General features: G+C 44.8%; 1 protein-coding gene across 3 annotated transcripts in view; it reads left to right on the forward strand.

Annotated features, from left to right (window-relative positions):
• The window catches only part of NF2 (neurofibromin 2), a 128,494-nt gene that overhangs the window by 71,979 nt on the left and 37,248 nt on the right, over nucleotides 1-19,267 (forward strand). For all 3 annotated transcript variants that reach the window (XM_027863517.1, XM_027863507.1, XM_027863524.1), the window contains exons 5-10: nucleotides 181-249; nucleotides 1,264-1,346; nucleotides 2,188-2,263; nucleotides 10,369-10,503; nucleotides 15,294-15,368; nucleotides 15,880-15,993. In XM_027863517.1, coding sequence (XP_027719318.1) covers nucleotides 181-249; nucleotides 1,264-1,346; nucleotides 2,188-2,263; nucleotides 10,369-10,503; nucleotides 15,294-15,368; nucleotides 15,880-15,993 — 552 coding nt within the window. The remainder of the gene's footprint in view (nucleotides 1-180; nucleotides 250-1,263; nucleotides 1,347-2,187; nucleotides 2,264-10,368; nucleotides 10,504-15,293; nucleotides 15,369-15,879; nucleotides 15,994-19,267) is intronic.

Raw genomic sequence — 19,267 nt, forward strand, 5'->3', positions numbered from 1 at the left:
ACTCAATTCATAGATAGGATCAGCTTTGTAGTTTTAGTTAGGGATAGCAAACTGGTAACATTTAAATCTTGACTGCGATCATGGGGGAAATGCTTTGAGAATACAGAAAAGGAAGAAGCTTGTGTGGAAATAAATTTCACTTCTATTACCTCTCACGTGCTTGCTTTCCTTTTCCTGTAGTACGGTGACTATGACCCCTCTGTCCACAAGCGTGGCTTTTTGGCTCAGGAGGAGCTGCTTCCAAAAAGGGTAAGGAACAATACCGGGTTTGGAGGGGCCTCTTTGGGAAGCCTCGCAGACCCACATTCTGAAGAAAGCAAGCCAGAGTTCTAGAAGGACCTTGGGAAGTGTGAGTTTTTAGGCATTCTGAACCAGTCCGGAGCACAGAACTTTGAGAATTAGGAAGGTTACATTTGCCGCCCACTGGTCAGTTGCTTCCAACAGGTTTTTCATGTTGATTTGGGGATAAAGGGGGTGTCTTAGTCAGTGAGTATTGCTCGAAATAGCAGTTGAGGCAACCACAATTTTGAAGTTATTCAAGTGGATTCAGGATTAAGCTGTGAGAAGTTTAGATAAGACAAAGTGGAGGGAGGGAAGAATGGTTTTTGAGAGTAATACTTCTATGTTGCCCCTTCAATTCACGGACAGCACAGTCATGTTTTGCTGCATCATGTGTAGTGGGTCTGCTCAGTCTGCATTGCTTAATAAGTACCTAAATGTCATTTCCTGTGGCCTTCACCTGTGCATTTGGTGTTTTCCACCAATGTTGAACAGATGAAGCCAACGCTGCGTGCACGTGATTGAAATAAATCACACGTCTGGTCAGGCTTTTGATTGGTGGTGATCCTTTTGGAGACCTGGTCACCAGGAATTTCTTCTCCAACATTAGTTCATCTGTGATTTCATTCTCATGGAGGACTTGCTTCATGAATGTAGATTGCACTTCCTTCTTACCTTAATAGACAATTTGATGAGTTGTGACCAAAGGGAAAAAAATCATCTTGTGACAACCCAGTAATGACCTTTTTGAACTTAGCTTATTTCTGGAATGACAGATACAGAGTCAATACTTCAAGCCTTCCTGGCTTGATAGAACCTGCCAGAGCTTGCCCACCATGGATCACCTTTGAGAATCTTGGCACTCCCTCCATGCTCCATGGAGACACTGGAGCAGGCATTTTGTAGGGGAGCTCAGTTGAAAGGATCTTTCTACTATTATGGTGGTGTGCATATGTGTACATATATGTGTTTGCTTTTTTCTAGGTAATAAATCTGTATCAGATGACACAGGAGATGTGGGAGGAGAGAATTACCTCCTGGTATGCAGAGCATCGAGGGAGAGCAAGGTGAGCCCTCCAAAGGCACCAATGTGATGGATTTCTCCACTGGTCATTTGGACACTGCTAGTTTCCCTGTTCCATGAGTAAATAGGATCTGAGCCAGCCTTTCTGGGCTGTAAATAACTTTTCTTATGAAGGCTTCTACATTGGACACAGGTAACACTAGGTACTGAGCTACATAGATGGAGCTCAGGATGTTTAGTTGTGAGTGGAGCCACGCATCCGGCAGGGCAGCCAGCCGTAGCTGGCTTTCTCTTTGTCACTCTTTTGGGTGTTTAACCTGGCTCCTTGAAGGAAAGAAGCAGCTTGTGAAACATGAATTGGAGTCTGGAGTGAGGGTCATCAGACTGAAGCGCATGGTAATGTTTTCTTGTGGCTGCTTGTACTCAGATAAGGGCCAGTGAGTCTGAGTTAGTTAAGACAATGGCATGCTTGATTTGGGATGAAGCGTGAATTCTAAAGTCCTGGGCTTCTCCCACTAAACCTAGGGTAAATAGGTAGAAAGTACCTGGGAGGCAGATTTCAATTTCCTGTAACTTCATGAAGAGCTTCCTATGGCTAATTTGGCCCAAGACCTTGACAAATGTTGAGTTCCTTGTGACCTACCCATCAGGGCACTTGTAGAGAAGATTTGTATTTCAGTGGATAGTTGAATTAGACATTCTCTGAGGTCCCACCTGATTCTAAGAGAGTGTGACTATTTCCCTACTTTTGATGAGAGTATGAAGGCTTTCTGCATCAGCCCAAAGTTCTTCTGAGACCTTGCCTTTCTCAGTGACTCCTGGCAGAATCATCCTTTCCCCTTCTCACTTAGCAGCTGTCACATCACTTTTCATTGTCCTCACAGAGATGAAGCTGAAATGGAATATTTGAAGATTGCTCAGGACTTGGAGATGTATGGTGTGAACTACTTTGCAATCCGGGTGAGTTAATGCCTTATCTCCTTATTTGTGCCCAATAATTCAATCCAATCAACATTTATTAAGCTCTTGTGACTTGGCAGGCAATGCACTAAGCATCGGGGAAACAATTTATAAAAAGAAGAAATGGTCCCTGCTCTCAAGTTGCTCATAATCTAAAGAGGGAGACAGCACACCACAGGAATTAGGAGGAGGGGTAGCCAGCCAGGGTCATCTCGTTCTGTGAAACCAGGCAGGGAAACAGAAACAGAGTAGAAGAGCTGAGAGGCTAGCCTCTGTTCTCTATAAAGGAAGGCACAGAGAGGAGTTTAGTGCTCTACCCTGCCGGGAAAGGACACTGGGGGAGGTGGTGCCTCAAGGCTTGAGTTAGCATCGTGGTGGTGGGTTTAGAAGTGATGAGCTCATCCTGGGAGGGTGATGAGACTAGAGGCTGACTGCTCAAGCATTCTAGGCAGCTGCTAGTACTGTCTGGGCAGGCTGTGGGGTCAGTGGGAATAGACAGAGGACGGAGGGAAAGGGAAAGGGCAGCATGAAAAAGCCTGAAGCTTGGCACAATGACTCCCCACCCCCAGGTGAGCAGAGCCCAAGCCGAGAAATAGGCTGGACCAGTGAGCCAAAAAAAAAAAGAACTTCACCATAAAAAGCTGTTACGGTAGCAGGGAAGAAGACGGCAATGTGAAAGCATTTATAGCCAAAGCCTTAAAGAAAAAAAATGGTATTTGGACCCAAGCCCAACAGGAATTCCTGGAGGAGTGAAAGAAAATTGTTAAGAGTGGCAGAAGAAAAATTGGGAAAAGAAATAAGAACGATGCAAGAAAATTAACATCTTGGTAAACAAGACACAAAAAAAGTACTGAAGAAAACACCTTAAAAAACAGAATTGGCCTAATGGTAAAAGAGGCGCAGAAATTCACTGAAAGAAAGAATTCCTTAAAAATTAGGAAACGAAGAGCTTTTATAATAGAGGAGAAAATGGGGTAGCAGGTGGTGCTTGAATGTCATTCTCTTGGGGTTGATTCAAACAAGGAACACACACACACACACACACACACACACACACACACACACAGAGTTGGGTATGGAAATCTATCCTACCCAATAGAGAGATGGGAGAGGAAGGACATGAGAGATCATGGGAGGGGGGAGCAAGAAAAGGGAGGACAGATTAAGGGAGACTGGTCAGAAGCCAAATAGACTTTTGAAGAGAGACGGGATAAAGGGGAGACAGTAAAGTGGAAGAAAGCGCACAATAATCTCAGCTGTGAACGGGATGAGCTTGCCCCGAAGTGGAGGCAGACAGCAGGAGAGGTGAGAAGCCAGAGCCCAGCAGCGCGCTGTCTAGAGCAGACTCACTTGGAACAGAAAGACACACACAGAGTTAGAATAAAGGGCTGGAGCAGAATCTGTTATGCTCCAGCTGAAGAAAAAAAAAAAAGGCAGGGGTAGCAATCAGGATCTCAGGCAAAACAAAAGACAAAATAGACTTCATTATCAGAGAGAATCAGGGAAACTACATTTTGCTAAAAGAAGCAGTATCAAAATATTTTACAAGAGGTTTCTCCGGTAAGGGCCTCATTTCTCAGATATATATTGAGTATAGGACTAAGTCAGATTTGTAAAAATAAGAGCCATTTCCCAACTGATAAATGGTCAGATGAATAAGCAGTTTTCAGAAGAAGAACTCTTCTGAAGCTATCTGTAGTTATATGAAAAAGCTCTAAATCATTATTGATTTTTGTTGTTGTTCAGTTGTTTAAGTCATGTCCTATTCTTCATGACCCCATTTGTAGTTTTCTTGGCAAAAATACTGGAGTGGTTTGCCAGTTTCTTCTCCAACTCGTTTTACACATGAGGAAACTGAGGCAAACGCAGTTAAGTGACTTACCCAGGGTCACGCAGCTAGTAAGTATCTGAGGCCAGATTTGAGCTCATGAAGGTGAGTCTTCCTGACTCCAGGCCTGGCACTTTATCCACTGTGCGACATAGCTGAGGGAAAATAGGTACACTAATACACTGTTGGTGGAATTGTAAACTGGTCCGTCAACCAAGGACAGTTTGGAGTTATGTCCAAAAGGCTATGCATACTCTTTCACCCGGCAATACCACTATTAGGTCTGTATCCCAAGGAGATCAGAGAAAAAGGAAAGAGACCTATATGTACAAAAATATTTATGGCAACTCTTTTTGTGGTGGCAAAGAATTGGAAATTGAGGGGATGCCCATCAGTTGGGGAATGGCTGAACAAGTTGTGGCCTATGATTGTGATGGAGTACTATTGTGCTATAAGAAATGACAAGGAAGGTAGTTTTAGAAAAACATGGCAAGACCTGTATGAACTGATGCAAAGTGAAGTGAGAAGTACTGGGAGATCATTGTGCATAGTAACAGCAATGTTGTAATGGTGATCAACTGTGAAAGACTTGTTACTCTGATCAGTGCAGTGATCCAAGACAGTTCCAAAGGACTCATGATGAAAAATGCTTTCCACCTCTGGAGAGAGAACTGATGAGCTCTGAGTGCAAAATTGAAGTATGATTTTCTCACTTTATTTTTTTCTTCTGTACAGCTAATATGGATTTATGTTCTTCATGATTTCACGTGTATAATTGGTATCATTTTGCTTGCTTTCTCAGTGGGTGGGGGGAAGGGAGAGAATTTGGAACTTAAAATTTAAAAATAAAAGAATGCCCAAAATAAATAAATAATAGGTTTTTGGTTTTTTAAAGAGACCATTTTGCTTCTGACCATTACCTCCCTTAGTCCACCCTCCCTTTTATCACCCCTCCACCTCTTTCTCTTATCCCCTTTCCCTCCTACTTTCCTGTTGGGTAAGATAGATTTCTGTACCCAATTAAGTGTGCATCTGTAGTCTTCTCTTTGAAACTAATTTCAATGAGAATGAGGTTCAGGTGTTGCCTGCTGCCCCCTGCCCCATTTTCTCCTCCACTATAAATTTAAGCTCTTCCTTGTGCACCTTTTTTATGTGAGATAATTTCTCCCATTCTACCTCTCCCTTCCTCCTCCTCCTTTTTTTTTTTTTTTTTGAGATCATCCCAACATGGTCAGCTCACACCCATGCCCTCTGTCTATGCAGACTCCTTCTAACTGTCCCCATAATGATAAAGTTCTTAGGAATTATATGTATCATCTTCCCATTTAGGAATGGAAACAGTTAAATCTTGTGTCCCTTATGATTTCTTTTTCATGTTTTACCTTTTTAATGCTTCTGTTGAGTCTTGTGTTTGAAAATTAAATTTTCTGTTCAGCTCTGGTCTTTTCTTCAGGAGTGCTTGAAAATCCTCTATTTTGTTAAATATCAGTTTTTTTCCCCTAATAGATTATACTGTTTGGGTGGGTAGGTTATTCTTGGTTGTAATCTTAGTTCCTTTGCCTTGTGGAATATCATATTCCAAGCCCTTTGCTCCATTAACATGGAAGCTGCTAAATCTTGTGTGATCCTGATTGTGGCTCTACAGTATTTGAACTGTTTTCTTTCTGACTTGCTATACTTTTTTCTCTTTGAGCTGAGAGCTCTATAATTTGGCTATAATATTCCTGGGAGTTTTCATTTTAGGATCTCTTTCAGGAGATGATTGGTGGATTCTTTCAATTTCTATTTCACCCTCTGGATCTAAGATATTGGGGCAGTTTTCCTTGATAATTTCTTGAAATATGGTGTCTAGGCTCTTTCTGTTTTTTTATCATGGTTTTCAGGTAGTCCAATAATTATTAAATTATTTCTGCTTGATCTATTTTCCAGGTCAGTTGTTTTTCCAATGACATATTTCTCATTTTCTTCTATCTTTTTCATTCTTTTGACTTTGTTTTATTGTTTATTGATGTCTCATGGAGAAAATAGGTTCCACTTGCCAATTCTAATTTTTAAGGAATTCTTGTATTCGGTGAGTTTTTGTGTCTCTTTTAGCATTAAGCATTAAGCATTAAGGTGTTTTTTCCTTGGTATTTTTTGTACCTCTTCTACCAAGTTCTCTTTTCATAATTTTCTTGCATCACTCATTTATTTTCCCAATTTTTCCTCTACCAGTTGTATAACTTTCTTTAATTCTTCCAGGAATTCTTGTTAGGCTTGGGTTTTCTTTGAGGCTTTTATTATAGCTGTTTTTGTGTTATTGTCTTCTTCTGAGTTTGTGTCTTGGTCTTCCCTGCCACCGTAATAGCTTTTATATGATCAAGTTTCTTTTTCTTTTTTTTTTTTTCTCATTGTTCCAGCCCATTTCTTGTCTTTGAATTTTACATTACAGTTGGGCTCTGCTCACCTCGGAGTGGTGAGGCTCTGTGCTAAGCTTCTAACTTTTTCATGCAGCTGTTTTCCAAGCTACTTCTGGGAGGTCTATAGTTTTCAGTGTTTCCACAGTGGTATTATCCTGGGAGAGGTGTGGTCACTGCTGTCCTGGTCTGGACTCTGGTCTTTACCCAGGAAGGGTACCACTTCTCCTGCAGCTACAAGTGCTAGTGCTCCTCTTGGCCTTGAAACTGTGACCAGGGCCCCTGCTTCCTTGTGAGTGACCACAGGCATTCCTCTCTGCTCTGGAACTGTGACCCAGGCCCCTGCTTCCTTGTGACTAACCACAGATGCCCCTGTCCTCCCTGGACTGAGACTCAGAGCTGCATGTGGTCAGTAGAATTGCCAAATTCTACAGGTCCTGCCCCCAGTGCCCTCAGAGTGTTTGCTTTCATCTTTTTCTGACCAGTTGCACAGCCCCCTTACCATCTCTGGGCTGAGAGTTCTGGAAGGCTGCTGTTGCTGCCACTGCCTCCAAGGCCCTCGACTGGAATTGTTGCCACATGCGCTCTAGGTTGGCCCCCATCCCTGTGTCACAGACCTCTGCTCCCACCTCCTAAATTATCTTAGGCTGGAAAATGGTTCACCTGGACCTTTTGTTTGACTCTGCTGCTCCAGAATTCAATTCGGGGCATTTTTCTAAAGTTGTTTTTTTTTTTTTTTTTTTTTTTTTGGCCAGGGAATGTTGGGAGAGTTTGGCTGGGTTGCTGCACTACTACACCATCTTGGCCCTGACCCCCCCCCCCCCCATTACTCTAAATATTTTATTTTTTTCCAATTACATGTAAAAATGTTTAACATTAGTTTTTTTAAAATTTGAATTCCAAATTCTCTCTCTCCCTCCACTCCTTCCTTGTTGTGAAGGCAAGCAGTTTGATATAGGTTATACATGTACAGTCATGCAAAACATATTTCCATATTAGTCATGTTGTGAAAAAAGACATAATCCTCCATCCCCACCCCCCCCAAAAGAAAAAAAGAAATTTTAAAAAATATGCTTTGATCCACTTTCAGACTCCATCAGTTCTTTATCTGGAAGTGGATAGCATTTTTCATTATGAGTGCTTTGGAACTGTCTTCGATCATTGTATTGCTGAGAATAGCTAAGTCATTCACAGTTCTTCATCAAACGATGTTGCTGTTACTGTGTTCACTGTTCCACTGATTCTGCTCACTTCATGTTGCATCAGTTCATGTAAGTCTTTCCAGGTTTTCCTACTATTATTTTTTAAAACCTTAATGGCTATATGGTACAAAAAGAGGAATATAGTCTTTCTTGTTTTACTTAAAATCAACTGCAGCTATAAAAAATTGTGCAAAAGTGCCACTTACATTTATTGTTTAAAGTGCTTTATGGTCAGAGAGGGGAATTACGAACCTTGGGCTCTTAGCACATACCTGCTGTCACAATGTTATAAGAAGAGAAGAATATTCATCTTTGTGTAATAGATGGATCATGATAACTGCTCATACTCATTTGGGCCTTTACATATGTTACTTGAGCCTCAAAATACCTCTGGAAGTAGCTGAAGCAAGTGTCACTATCCTGACTTTACAAATGAGGAAACTGAGGACCAGTGACTTAACACGAGGTCTCATAGCTAGTGATTGTCTGAATTGGGACTAAATCACAGGTCCTCTGATTAAGCCCAGTTCCGTTTCCACTCTATCCTGCTTCCCTTCTTTCGAGTTGCTGTACCTTCTGAATAACTGCCTATGTTCATATGCTCTTTACTCTGAGTTAGATTTTTCTGTCATTGGTAAGTGGGTTAGTGGAGTGGTGTACCTTCCCTTGCTTCCTCTCAATGTAAACATCTTCTGCTGTAGAGAAGGATTGTTGGGCTGTGGCATGAGCACCATCTTAGATTTGGAAGGGAGTTCATATTGGGTTGGATTGAGAATTTTCTATGTCCATTCTGACTTCTAAGTACTAGAGCTTGTCAGGTATATATTTACCTGTTTTAAAATTAAATCGCTCAGGCTCTAGTTACAGTTCACCCTTTCTTCCCCCTTCCCCCAGGTAAGGATAACTTTATTTACTCTTTAGGTTTTTATTCTATATCACTGATAGTGTGGTTGTTTAATTACAATATGAGTTTTTAGCAGTGAACTTCATGTTACTTTAGTGTTGGTTTTTAAATTCTCACTTTAAAATTTTTTTTAAGTTTAATTTTAAAACATTAACAAAAATTCTGTTTTCTTTCCCTCCCTTTGCTTGCCCCTCCATTGAAAAAGAGACAGAAAACTCTACACTGTGTCCAAAAAATATTTGTCTTGGTCTGTGTCCTGAATCCATCACTTCTCTGCTAGGAGAGACTGAATGCTTTATCATGGGGTCATCTGACATGGTGGTTGGTCATTAAAGTGATCAGAGTTTTTAAGTCTTTCAAAGTTGTTTGTCTTTATAGTGTTGGTATAAAACTCCTGGTTCTGTTTACTTCACTCTAAATCAGTTCAGACAAGTCTTCCCATGTTTCTTAGAAACTGTCCCCTTCATCATTTCTTAGAGTACAATAGAATTCCATTACATATTTATGGACCATAATTTCTTCAGCTCTTCTACAATTGATGAGTACGCCTTTAGCTGGTATAAAAAGAATTGCTACAAGTTTTTTTTATATGTAGGTCCTCTTCCTTTTTGTTTGATCTCATTGGGTCATAGATTGAGTAGTGGTATCACCGGGTCAAAGGGTATGCACAATTTAGTAATTCTTTGGATATAGTTAGTACAGAACAGCTATACCAATTCATGGTTCCACCAGTAGTGCATTAATGTACCTGCTCTCCTATGGCCCCTCCAGCATTTGTCAACCTTTTCAGTCTGATAAGTTTAAGCTAAGACTTAAAGAGTTTGTATTTTTCTAATTATTAGTGATTTGAAGCATTTTTCCATATGACCATACAGACTTTGGATATCTTCCCTTGAGAAATACCTGTTCATGTCCTTTGACCATTTATTTATGCTGGGGAATGGCTCTTATCTTGTCAATTTTGATAATTTTCTTCGAAAGGTCTGTCTGTATGTCTTGGAAGCGATGAAGCCCTTAAACTAACAGAAAAACTTGCTGCAAAGATTTTTTTCCACCTAGTACTCATTTCCCTTCTGATGTTGGATGCATTGGTTTTGTTTGTTCAAAAACTTTTAAATTTTGTGTAATCAGATTTATGATTTTGTGATTCTGTGATTCTCTCTATTGTTTGTTTGGTCGTGAACTCTTCCCTTATCCACAGATCAGACAGCTCATTTTTCCCTTACTCTCCTAATTTGGTTGATATTAACCTTTATGTCTAAGGCATGTGGTGTGAGACACTGGTCTCTGTACCTAGTTTCTGCCAGACTCCTTTCCCGTTTTCTCAGCAGTTTGTCCTATAGTGAGTTCTTAGCTTCTTAGCTTAGGTCTTTGGGTTTATTTTAAATTTCTTTTGATGTAAATAAATTAACAGCTCTTAGATGCATCTCCATTCTTTAGCCTGTGTATATTCTTTGAGCTAGCGTGACTCTCCTAGGGTACAAAGGTGTCACATAATAGCACATTTCACAGTGGTATTTTGATGATAATAATACTAGTGAACATTTCTGTAGTGCTTTGATGTTTGCAAAACATAATACATGTTTTTTTCTTGGCTTCCCATTGTGCTTCCTCCAAGAAGTTATGACCTCTCTGGGTTAACCAATTATTGCATCTTCAGCTGGAACCAGTTGAAATTCGCCAAATGTAACAGTTTGTACAGATCTTTTAAAATGTGAATAAAATCTTTTGATTGTGTTGAAACTGACAGTGGCTCTTCTTTATTTGATGTGCAGAATAAAAAGGGTACAGAGCTGCTGCTTGGAGTGGATGCTCTGGGCCTCCACATATACGACCCTGAAAACAGACTGACCCCCAAAATCTCCTTCCCTTGGAATGAAATCCGGAACATCTCTTACAGCGACAAAGAGGTAGGGGGGGAACATCCTGTGGTACCAGGGACTACACAGAACGTTCTCCTTTGTCTGGCCTGCTGGAAGCGTCATGACACAGATGCTCCCTTTAGTGCAGAATTCCTCAGTTCTGGAGCAGTGGCTGCTGGTTGTTGAAGCCTCTGCTTCTTTTTTCAAAGAGAATCTCCAAGCCCCGCTGCTTAGCAGGCAAGAAGCTTAACCTGGAAGGGCTAGGTATACCATTGAATACGACAAAAAGTGAACATTTCTGACTAGTTGATGGTTTCTGAGCCTGGTTAGAAAGGCTTTTTGGATTTCAGGGCTGGCTAGTCAGGCGAGAGCTAGATCTTAACACATGCTCTGGGGTCTAACATGATAATAGTAGCTCACTGTGCTGTCCTGGAAAGAAGGTCAGGCGTGGAGTCAGGAAGACTTGTGCTTGCAGCAAGTGTAGACACTTACAGGCTGTGTGACTCTGAGCAAGTCATTTACCCTTTCGGAGTCTAAGTTTCCTCATTTGTAAAATAGGGATCAAAATGTACTTGCAATAGCGACTTTCCCGGGTTGTTCTGAGGGAAATACTTTGTTGCCTTAAAGCATTACAAAAAGGTGAATGATTCTTTTCTAGTGTTTTTCCTGTAACAACCCTGTGAGGTGGGTTGTTCAAGGATCACCATTTCTATTTTTACGAATGAGGAAACTGGGGAGCGAGCATGTTGAGAGTCATGTCCACAGTGGTGTAGGTCAGACACGTGGCCCACAGGCTGCACGTGGACCACAGCACTCTTGAATGCAACCTGAACCACATTAAAATGTAATGGGGAAATATTAACAAAATAAATAAATATACAACAGGGATCCTCAAGATGGCTTAGTGGGCCCTGTTTCTGTTTGAGTCGGACCCCGCTGGTGTAGATGACCCGTATAAGAATTAGAGGTGGAACGTACATCCGGCACTTGGAGCCAGCAGACGTGGCTGGGTTTGAATCCTGCCTCGGACACCTTCTAGTTCTTTGTCCATGGGCTAGTTATGTCAACCCACAGTTTTCTCATCTCTAAAATGGTGTAATAATGCTTGCGCTCTTGATCGCATGGGATTGTAGACACTAATTGTTCTTCAGTCATACAGTTGTGTCCGACTCTTTGTGACTCCGTGGACCAACTGCCCATGAGATTTTCTTGGCAAAGATACTGGAGTAGATCGCCATGTCCTTCTTAAGTTTTGTTCAAGTAGAGGTTAAGTGACTTGCCCAGGGCCATACAGCTAGTCAATGTCTGAGAATCATATTTGAACTTGGGTCTTTCTGATCCAGGCCCAGCGATCAATCCACTGAGCCTCTAGCTTCCCTCTTGTAAATATTAAAGCACTCTGCAAATATGAGCTGTTATCATTATAATCAAGCAGATTTTGTCCTCTTGAAACTTATAAACTAATAATGAAGAAAAAACTAGCATGCCCTAAGCAGTTAGCACATAATTAAGTTTTAATAACAGAGATGTATGGTCTCAGAATTTAAATCTCTTCCTGCGGGATGATGACCCAAATTTCTCAACCATTGTAATTCATTCAACAAATATTTATTAAAAATGTTCTCTGATAATAACTGACAAAGCGTTACGGAAAGTCTTCGATTTAACAGACTTTCATTAATATCTGAGGCATCATCTTAGACAAAAGAAGATAGTCTCTACCCTCAAAGACCTTACAGTGTAATAGAGAAGACAAGAGGCCCACCTGGGCTGCCATTGGGAGTGGATGAGTGCTGAGCACAAGGCGAAGTCCCTGCCCCGATGGCTGCCCTGGCATTGTGGGCCTCTGTGTCTAGGGGGCGGGGGTGGGGGTTGTTCGTATGAGCCGAAGGGAAAGAGGCCTAGACCTCTGCTATTTGGTTCCGCCAGACTGTGTTGGTGTCAGACAAATTGAACATTGTAGTTGATTTTGAAAGTGTTGGAGAGGTAGGAGACCCCAGGATGGGCTTTTAGGTGTTTCCTTCTAAAAGCCCTTCAATTGAAAACCCACATTACTGAAGCATTTGGTTTACCCCAGTATGATAACTCTTCATAAAAATGTTGACTGTGCAGCCTGGGGTTGGAGCACTAAAAGCTTCCCAAACCATCGTCCTTCAGAGAACCCAAGGATTAAAGTCTCTGCTAGTGAGGCCTGACACCATAAACTCTAATAGAGCTTCTCCAGGGGAATGGAGCCATCGTGTTCCATCATGTCCACAATCCACATAATAAGACAACCCCAAGCTGACTTGACATGGTGGTAAGTTAGTTGTCTTCCTAGTTCTGGATGCGTGACAGCCAAGCTGTCAGAACAGAAAGGTTTCGTTTATTCTAAGTGATCCATTGATCCCGGGAATGTTCTCTGGTGCTGAGACTGTGGTTTTCTCCACTATTTGTGGTTTCCCACTGACAGCTCTCAAGTTAAATAGCCAGAAGAGCTCAAGAAATGCTCCTCTAAAGCTGACTGGGGCATGAGGGAACTTTGCCCAGGCGATTGAAGGATTCCGGGCATTTTTTAGCTTGCCCGGCTCTGCTAACCTCTTGTCAACAACATGTGAAAGAAAACTTTTTGCCACTCGGAGGACTTGCTCTCTGCATTCTGTGTGTGTGTGTGTGTGTGTGTGGTTTAAAAGGCATCCCTGAAATACTGGATCAGCCTGAGTGAACCTCTGCAGACTGTCCTAGAGGGCTCTGACTGCTGGGGCCCTGGGCCGGCAGGGAGGAGGCTGCACACTCCGCCTGCAGGAGCTCCCGGGTCCTTGCTCAGCGGGCCTGTTGCAGTTCCAGTTAAGTTTATAAGGCGCTTTTCTTATGAACAGCCCTTTGAGTTGAGTGGCATGATCTTCATTGTCCAGATTTTATTGCTGAAGCAAAGGCACAGACCTGGGAAGTGCCAAAGTTACCAACCTGGGCCCTCGTGGAAGGAATCCCAGGCTTTGGAATGATCCGTTGAGCCATCCTGCTGCCTCTTCCATGTAAAACATATGCCCAGATGACCTTGGCACAAGGCATGCCCAATGTGGGGAGTGCCGCCTAGGGGGCTGGCAGGGAGATTCCTGAGGAAGGTAGAGATCCATTTCAGCTGTGGCCAGGGGGCAGGAAAGACTTCCTGAAGGAGGCAGACTTGGAAGGTCTTCCTGACTGAGACCTTGAAGAAAGGGCAGCAAAGATGACTTGGAGAGCCCATTCCAGCACATGGGCCTTCCTCAGAGTAGAGGCATAATAAATGCTTTTGGAATGGAATTGAGGCATGGGCGAATAAACAGTGTGAGCGGAGGGAGAGACAACCCAGGAGAGTGCAGGAGGTGAGCTGAGAACACAGACTAGCGAACGGCTTCCCAACGGGGCAGGACAGGGCACATAGACTGTAGTCAGAAGGGAAAGCCAGCCTCAGATCATGGAGAGCCTGATGGCCAGGCCGAGAGCAGATGCATTCAATAGTCTAAAGCCCCGTAGCGGTCTCATTCCCTAGGACTGCTGCACGCACAGCAAACAGTGTGGAGGAGACCTTGGAGAGAGGCCAGACCGTGGCTGGAGGGATCACTTGGGAGGTGCTTGTCATGGCAAGAGAGAAGTCCTTGACACAGGGTGGTTGCCATGAGAATGGCTGGGATGGGAGAACGTGAATGGAGGAGCTCTTACCGAGGGAGAATGACAGGACTCGGCAGCCGATTGCATTCGGGGGTGGGGCAGGGAGAAGAATGCTGCTGGCATGGATGCTACTGCCATCGGCTGAAATAACACTACTGCAGGAGTGGATTGAGTGTACGCCACCAAGTCAGGAGATCTGCCCTAGAAATTGACTGGCTGTGTGACCCTGGTCAAGTCACTTAACCTCCGTGTAAAATAAAATATCAGTAGCACCTCTCTCAAAGAGTCGATCAGGATCAGATGAGATAATATATCTACGTAAAGACTTTTCTGATCCCCCTGCCCCAGCCCAGCTATTTGTGCCTGACTCCCAGATGATTTTGTATCGGTAGAGGCAGTGAGGGCGGTGCAAAGGGTAGAACATTGGACCTGGAGTCTGGCAGACCCGAATTCAAATGTGGTCTCAGGTTCTTACCGACTGTGTGATTGGGGAAAATCATTTAACCTCTGTCTGCCTCAGTTTCTTTATCTATAAAATGGGTGTATCCTACCTCAGGGATATGGTAAAGATAAAATGATGTGTTCGTAAAGCAATTTGCGAACCTTAAAGAGCTGTGTAAATGCTGATTATCAGAGCTAGCTAAATGACGGTCTCTGCCACACAGTCCCATATTGGTTTCTTCTAGAATATCTCGTACCATTAGTTGTTGCTTTGTGTGTCCTGGACTCAGTTGTCCCGCCTTGGGTGTAAGCCGCCTGGGGGTGGAGAGTGCATTTTCCTCCTTTTCTCAGTTCTTTCCGGTGTCTGGCTCTGAGCCACAGGGTTTGTGGGCTATCTGGCCTGCTCTCAGCTCGGTCTGGCTTCCTTTGATGTCCAAGGGGGCCTTGCCTGGGCAGCCATCACCCTGCCAGCCCATCTGCCAGGTGCCCGCACTTTGCCAGGCCCTCAGATGCCCTGGCTCCCAATTGGCAGCACCTTGAGGAAGGTCCCCCATTCCGATCCCTGATGCATTGAAGGGACCACAGTGACTGCACCCACAGTGGTGGCTGTGCCTGTAGCGGTGACCGGCCCCATAGTGGTGGTTGCACCTGTAGCAGTGACTGTACCCATATAGTGGTGGCTGCGCTGGTAGTGGTGCAGCAGCCCTGATGCTGATCTCCTTCTGGGCGGGCATCATGCAACATTACGCCTTTTCTTCTTTTTGTAGTTCACCATTAAGCCTCTGGACAAGAAGATTGATGTCTTTAAGTTTAACTCCTCAAAGCTTCGTGTTAACAAGCTGGTAAGTGGAGGCCCAGACTTTACCGCTCTGTAACCTAGCTGGAATTTCAGGAAAAAATGAACTCTCTCTTAGAAAGAATCAGAATGTCATCCTCATGAACGGGAGGGACATGCCAAGTAGCGCACAGCTTTTTACGTATCTTTATTTATCCTTGAAAAGTCAGACTTAAACTGTACTGATGTAGAACACGGAACTATATCTGGAAGGAAGGTGAGAGACTTCCTCATTCTGTCCTCCTTCGGTTATGGTTTTCTGCCCACCCACAGCACACCTGTTCCAAATGCATCCTCGTGCAGGCCCAGGAATTGAGAAGCCTGGAAAAGGCTAACCCATTTTCAGTGTCATAGGCCTCAAAGGTCCCCTACATAACCTTTTCTTGGCTCCCTCCTTCCTAGTTTTCACACAGATCAGGTTCTCTTTTTCAAGTTTGCTGACCTTCCAAATGTGGTCATGAGCTGTGGGGTCCGTGAGGTGACCGCGGACAGTGATGCTTCTTGTCTCACTCGGGCAGATTCTGCAGCTGTGCATTGGGAACCATGACCTCTTTATGCGAAGAAGGAAGGCCGACTCATTGGAGGTACAGCAGATGAAAGCTCAAGCCAGAGAGGAGAAGGCCAGGAAGCAGGTGAGTGAGGCCTTCTCGGTGGAGGCATGGCCTGCCTGCCTAGCAGAGCTGTGGGTGGCAGTTGGTTGTTTGTGTCTGGAGCAGGTGATCTCCTGGAACTCCCCAGAGGGGCCCCTGTGGCTGCCCGCAACAGGTAGGCCGGGGCCAGAAGATCAAGTCATGCTGCATAAACGTGTCCAGAGTCATGGCCACTGCACTCTGCATCTGGGCCCCAGCTGGAGAGGAAGTTGGGGTGTGTGAGTGAAGCTGAGGGCGATTGGCAGAAGGCTGGCCTCACTCCTTTGCCCGGCATTCTCCTTCACTAATTAGATAGTGATGGAATGCATGGCGGCATTTTAGAGCTCACCAACAGAATGCTGATCAGGGCCTGGACTTGCTTCTTCACTGCAGGTCAGTCCCGGCACTGGGCACAGCCCATCCCCGGGCAGCAGCATGGAGCCAATGAGTACACCTCAGCAAATTGGACTGTCTGAATCATTGTCTTGTGCTCATGGACCTTTTCCACACAGTGAAACCCACACAACTAATCTGAGCCCTGCTGCTCAGAATACCAGTCACATTTTTGGCCAGACCACTAGATAGCAACAGTGGCAGAAAGCAGCCCGGGACTTGAAAGCTCCCCGGGCTCGTCCTGACCTGGTGTGCTGCCTCACACAGACTGGGGTCCACAGTGGGGGTGGGGGGATAGCGCCCAGTGCTGGCTTTTGAAACGGAGCATCCGTCTTGGTTCTTGTGAGTGTGGGGCATGGCCCTTTAGGAGACTCGGGCATCTTCTGCCTTCCCTTTGTTTTCTGGAACGATGGGAGGGGCAGTGCTCCTGGGGTAGCTCTCAGTGGGGTGATGGGGCAGTGCTTGCTCCAGGTAAGAAATGCAATGACCTTCTGCCAGGGAGGCCCAGTCCAACCTCCCTCCCTGTGGGCAGGGCTCAGGAGCAAGAGGAGATGCCCAGAGGAAGGCAAGGGGAGGCTTCTCGCAGTCACAGTGACCCCACTTCACATAATGTGCTCAGAACAAAGGCCCGAATTGTCAGCGTGTGGAGGAGGGAGTGCCGCTTTGGGGATGGGTGCAGCGAGGATGAGGAGATTGGGAAAACACGTTTTCAAGGTGGAGACTCATGCAAGGTGCCCGCTGCTGGTCCTCAGTCTGCCTGTGGCCAGCAGCGGTGTGATCTTGGGCAAGGCTTCCCCCTTCTCCAGGTCTGTCTGCTTCCCTCTGACATAAGAGGAATGGGTTAGCTCTCCCCTCGGGCAGTTCTCCAAGGGGAGATGAATTTTCCAGGGTGCTCTCGGGCTTGTTTGTAACAGGGAAACTGGGAAAGCCTAAGCACATTGGTTCCTTTTCCGCAGTCTTCCCTTTCCCTTTTTTGCTTAGAGTTTAGGAGGAACACGCAGCTTTAGAATCATATATTAATGTTTTTTAAAAATATGTGTTACTACCTTTTATTTTTACGTCAGATGTGTTTCCAAGTATGCCCTCACCCAGAGAAGTATTCCTTAGAACAAAGAATGAGAGAAGGAGAGGGAGAGGGAAGTCATGAAAAACAGCTCCCAAGCAGAAGGCTCTGAGAGGGCCCCACCAAGGGGAGGGACTTGTGTTCCAGCATCTCCTCTTCATCCAAGATGGACGAGTGTGATTGCACGGCGTTCTGAGAAACCGCATGTCATTACATCTTGGAAATAGATTGAAGTAATAATCCCAACCGTGCCTTTAATGAATAAGGAGAAAAATAGTACAGTCACTTTTCTGGCTTCTGCTCTCTGAAATCAGCCAGGACCCCACGATCACAGTGCTCGTCCCATGCTTATTTCCTTTGTTAGTTTCAGCATGCGGGCCAGTCAGCAGAGTCATTCAGGACGAAGGTGTCTTTCTAGGGGAGCCAGGCGGGTGGTACCTGTGTTCCCGGGCTGCTGCTTCTGGGTCCGTCTGGGTGTGCACGGCACTGCTGGGTTCCCAGGATGCCCAGGGAGGTGCTGACTCCTGGGTCTTCAGATGAGGCAGGCCAGGGAGCTCTTCTCCTTGACTAAACCAGAGATGTCAGGGCCTCGGTGGTGTCTGTTCCATCTGTAGTACTGGCTGTGTAGGAGAAGAGCAGGGAAGAAGCAGGCCCTCTGTCCTGGGGCATTGCAGGTAGTAGCATCTTCACAAGGTGTGTGTTGTAGGGAGCAGGGTCATAGCGCACCTCTCTGCTGCTGCAGGGGTCAGGGAACCTGGTTTGGCTCTGGCTTCTCCTCACTCCCCTTGTGGCCTTGGACAAATGACATGGCTCTTTCTGTTCCTCAGTTTACTTATCCATAAAAAAGTTATGATGGTATTTGTGCCCTCCTCTCTCACAGGGTTGGCGTAAGGACAAAATAAATGCACGTGATGAGGCAGGGGCCTGAATTCCGTCATTTCATTGGTAGCTGCCATCTTGTCGGGAGCATGTGGTCCTCCCTTGTTAATGTGTTAATGTGTTTGGCACCTTAGAGTCATGGCGTGTTGCTGGGGCCGCTGAGCTATTGGATGACTGGCCCAGAGCCCCACAGGTAGACGATATGTTTGCAGAAGCGGGACCATAACCACCGGGTCTTCTGGATTTCAAGGATAGCACCCTGTCACTGCCTGTCTCTGTGTCTTTCCCTCTCTCTGTCTCTCCCCTTGTGTCCTTCCCTCCTTCTATCCTCTCCCCCCGTTTCTTCCTCTCTCCCTCTCTGTCTTTGTCTCTCTCTGTCTCTGTCTGCTTCTTACTATAAATTCTGCTGTGTGTCAGTGTGGCGCTGACTTGTGATTTCTGAAGTGGCAGAACTCCTTGCACCAGTGCAGATTTCTCTCTCCCTTACCCTATTTGACGGTAGTCAGAAGCTTGGAGAGCCCGTGAAGGGCCGTAGGCCATGGTGGAGGCTGTGCCTCCCACAGGCCCGGGCTGCTTGCTGAGTGGCTTCTGCTGCAAAGCTCAGCCCTGAGGCGTTCCTTCTCACATTATACTGCATCCATGTATTTTAAATTACAGTGCAACTCTACACTGCTATTGTGGTCTATTTATTAGTGTAAACCTTGGGTGTTTTGCATAATCATAATCTGTAACTCAGAAAAGTTATAGCCTCTCTCAGAGATGACAAAGCCCATAGATGTCTCCAGAGTACAGGAACCAGATTAAAATGAAATTGGGAAATATTTAACAGAACAAATAAAAATGCACTGCAATGTCTTCTGAGTCACCTAAGCACCAAGATGGTGGACTAGAGATTTTCTCTGATCCCCATGACCTCTTAAGCCTCTCCAAAGCAGCAATTAT

Source organism: Vombatus ursinus, unplaced genomic scaffold, assembly GCF_900497805.2.
Source record: "Vombatus ursinus unplaced genomic scaffold, bare-nosed wombat genome assembly UNPS02001287.1, whole genome shotgun sequence".
Lineage (NCBI taxonomy): Eukaryota > Metazoa > Chordata > Mammalia > Diprotodontia > Vombatidae > Vombatus > Vombatus ursinus.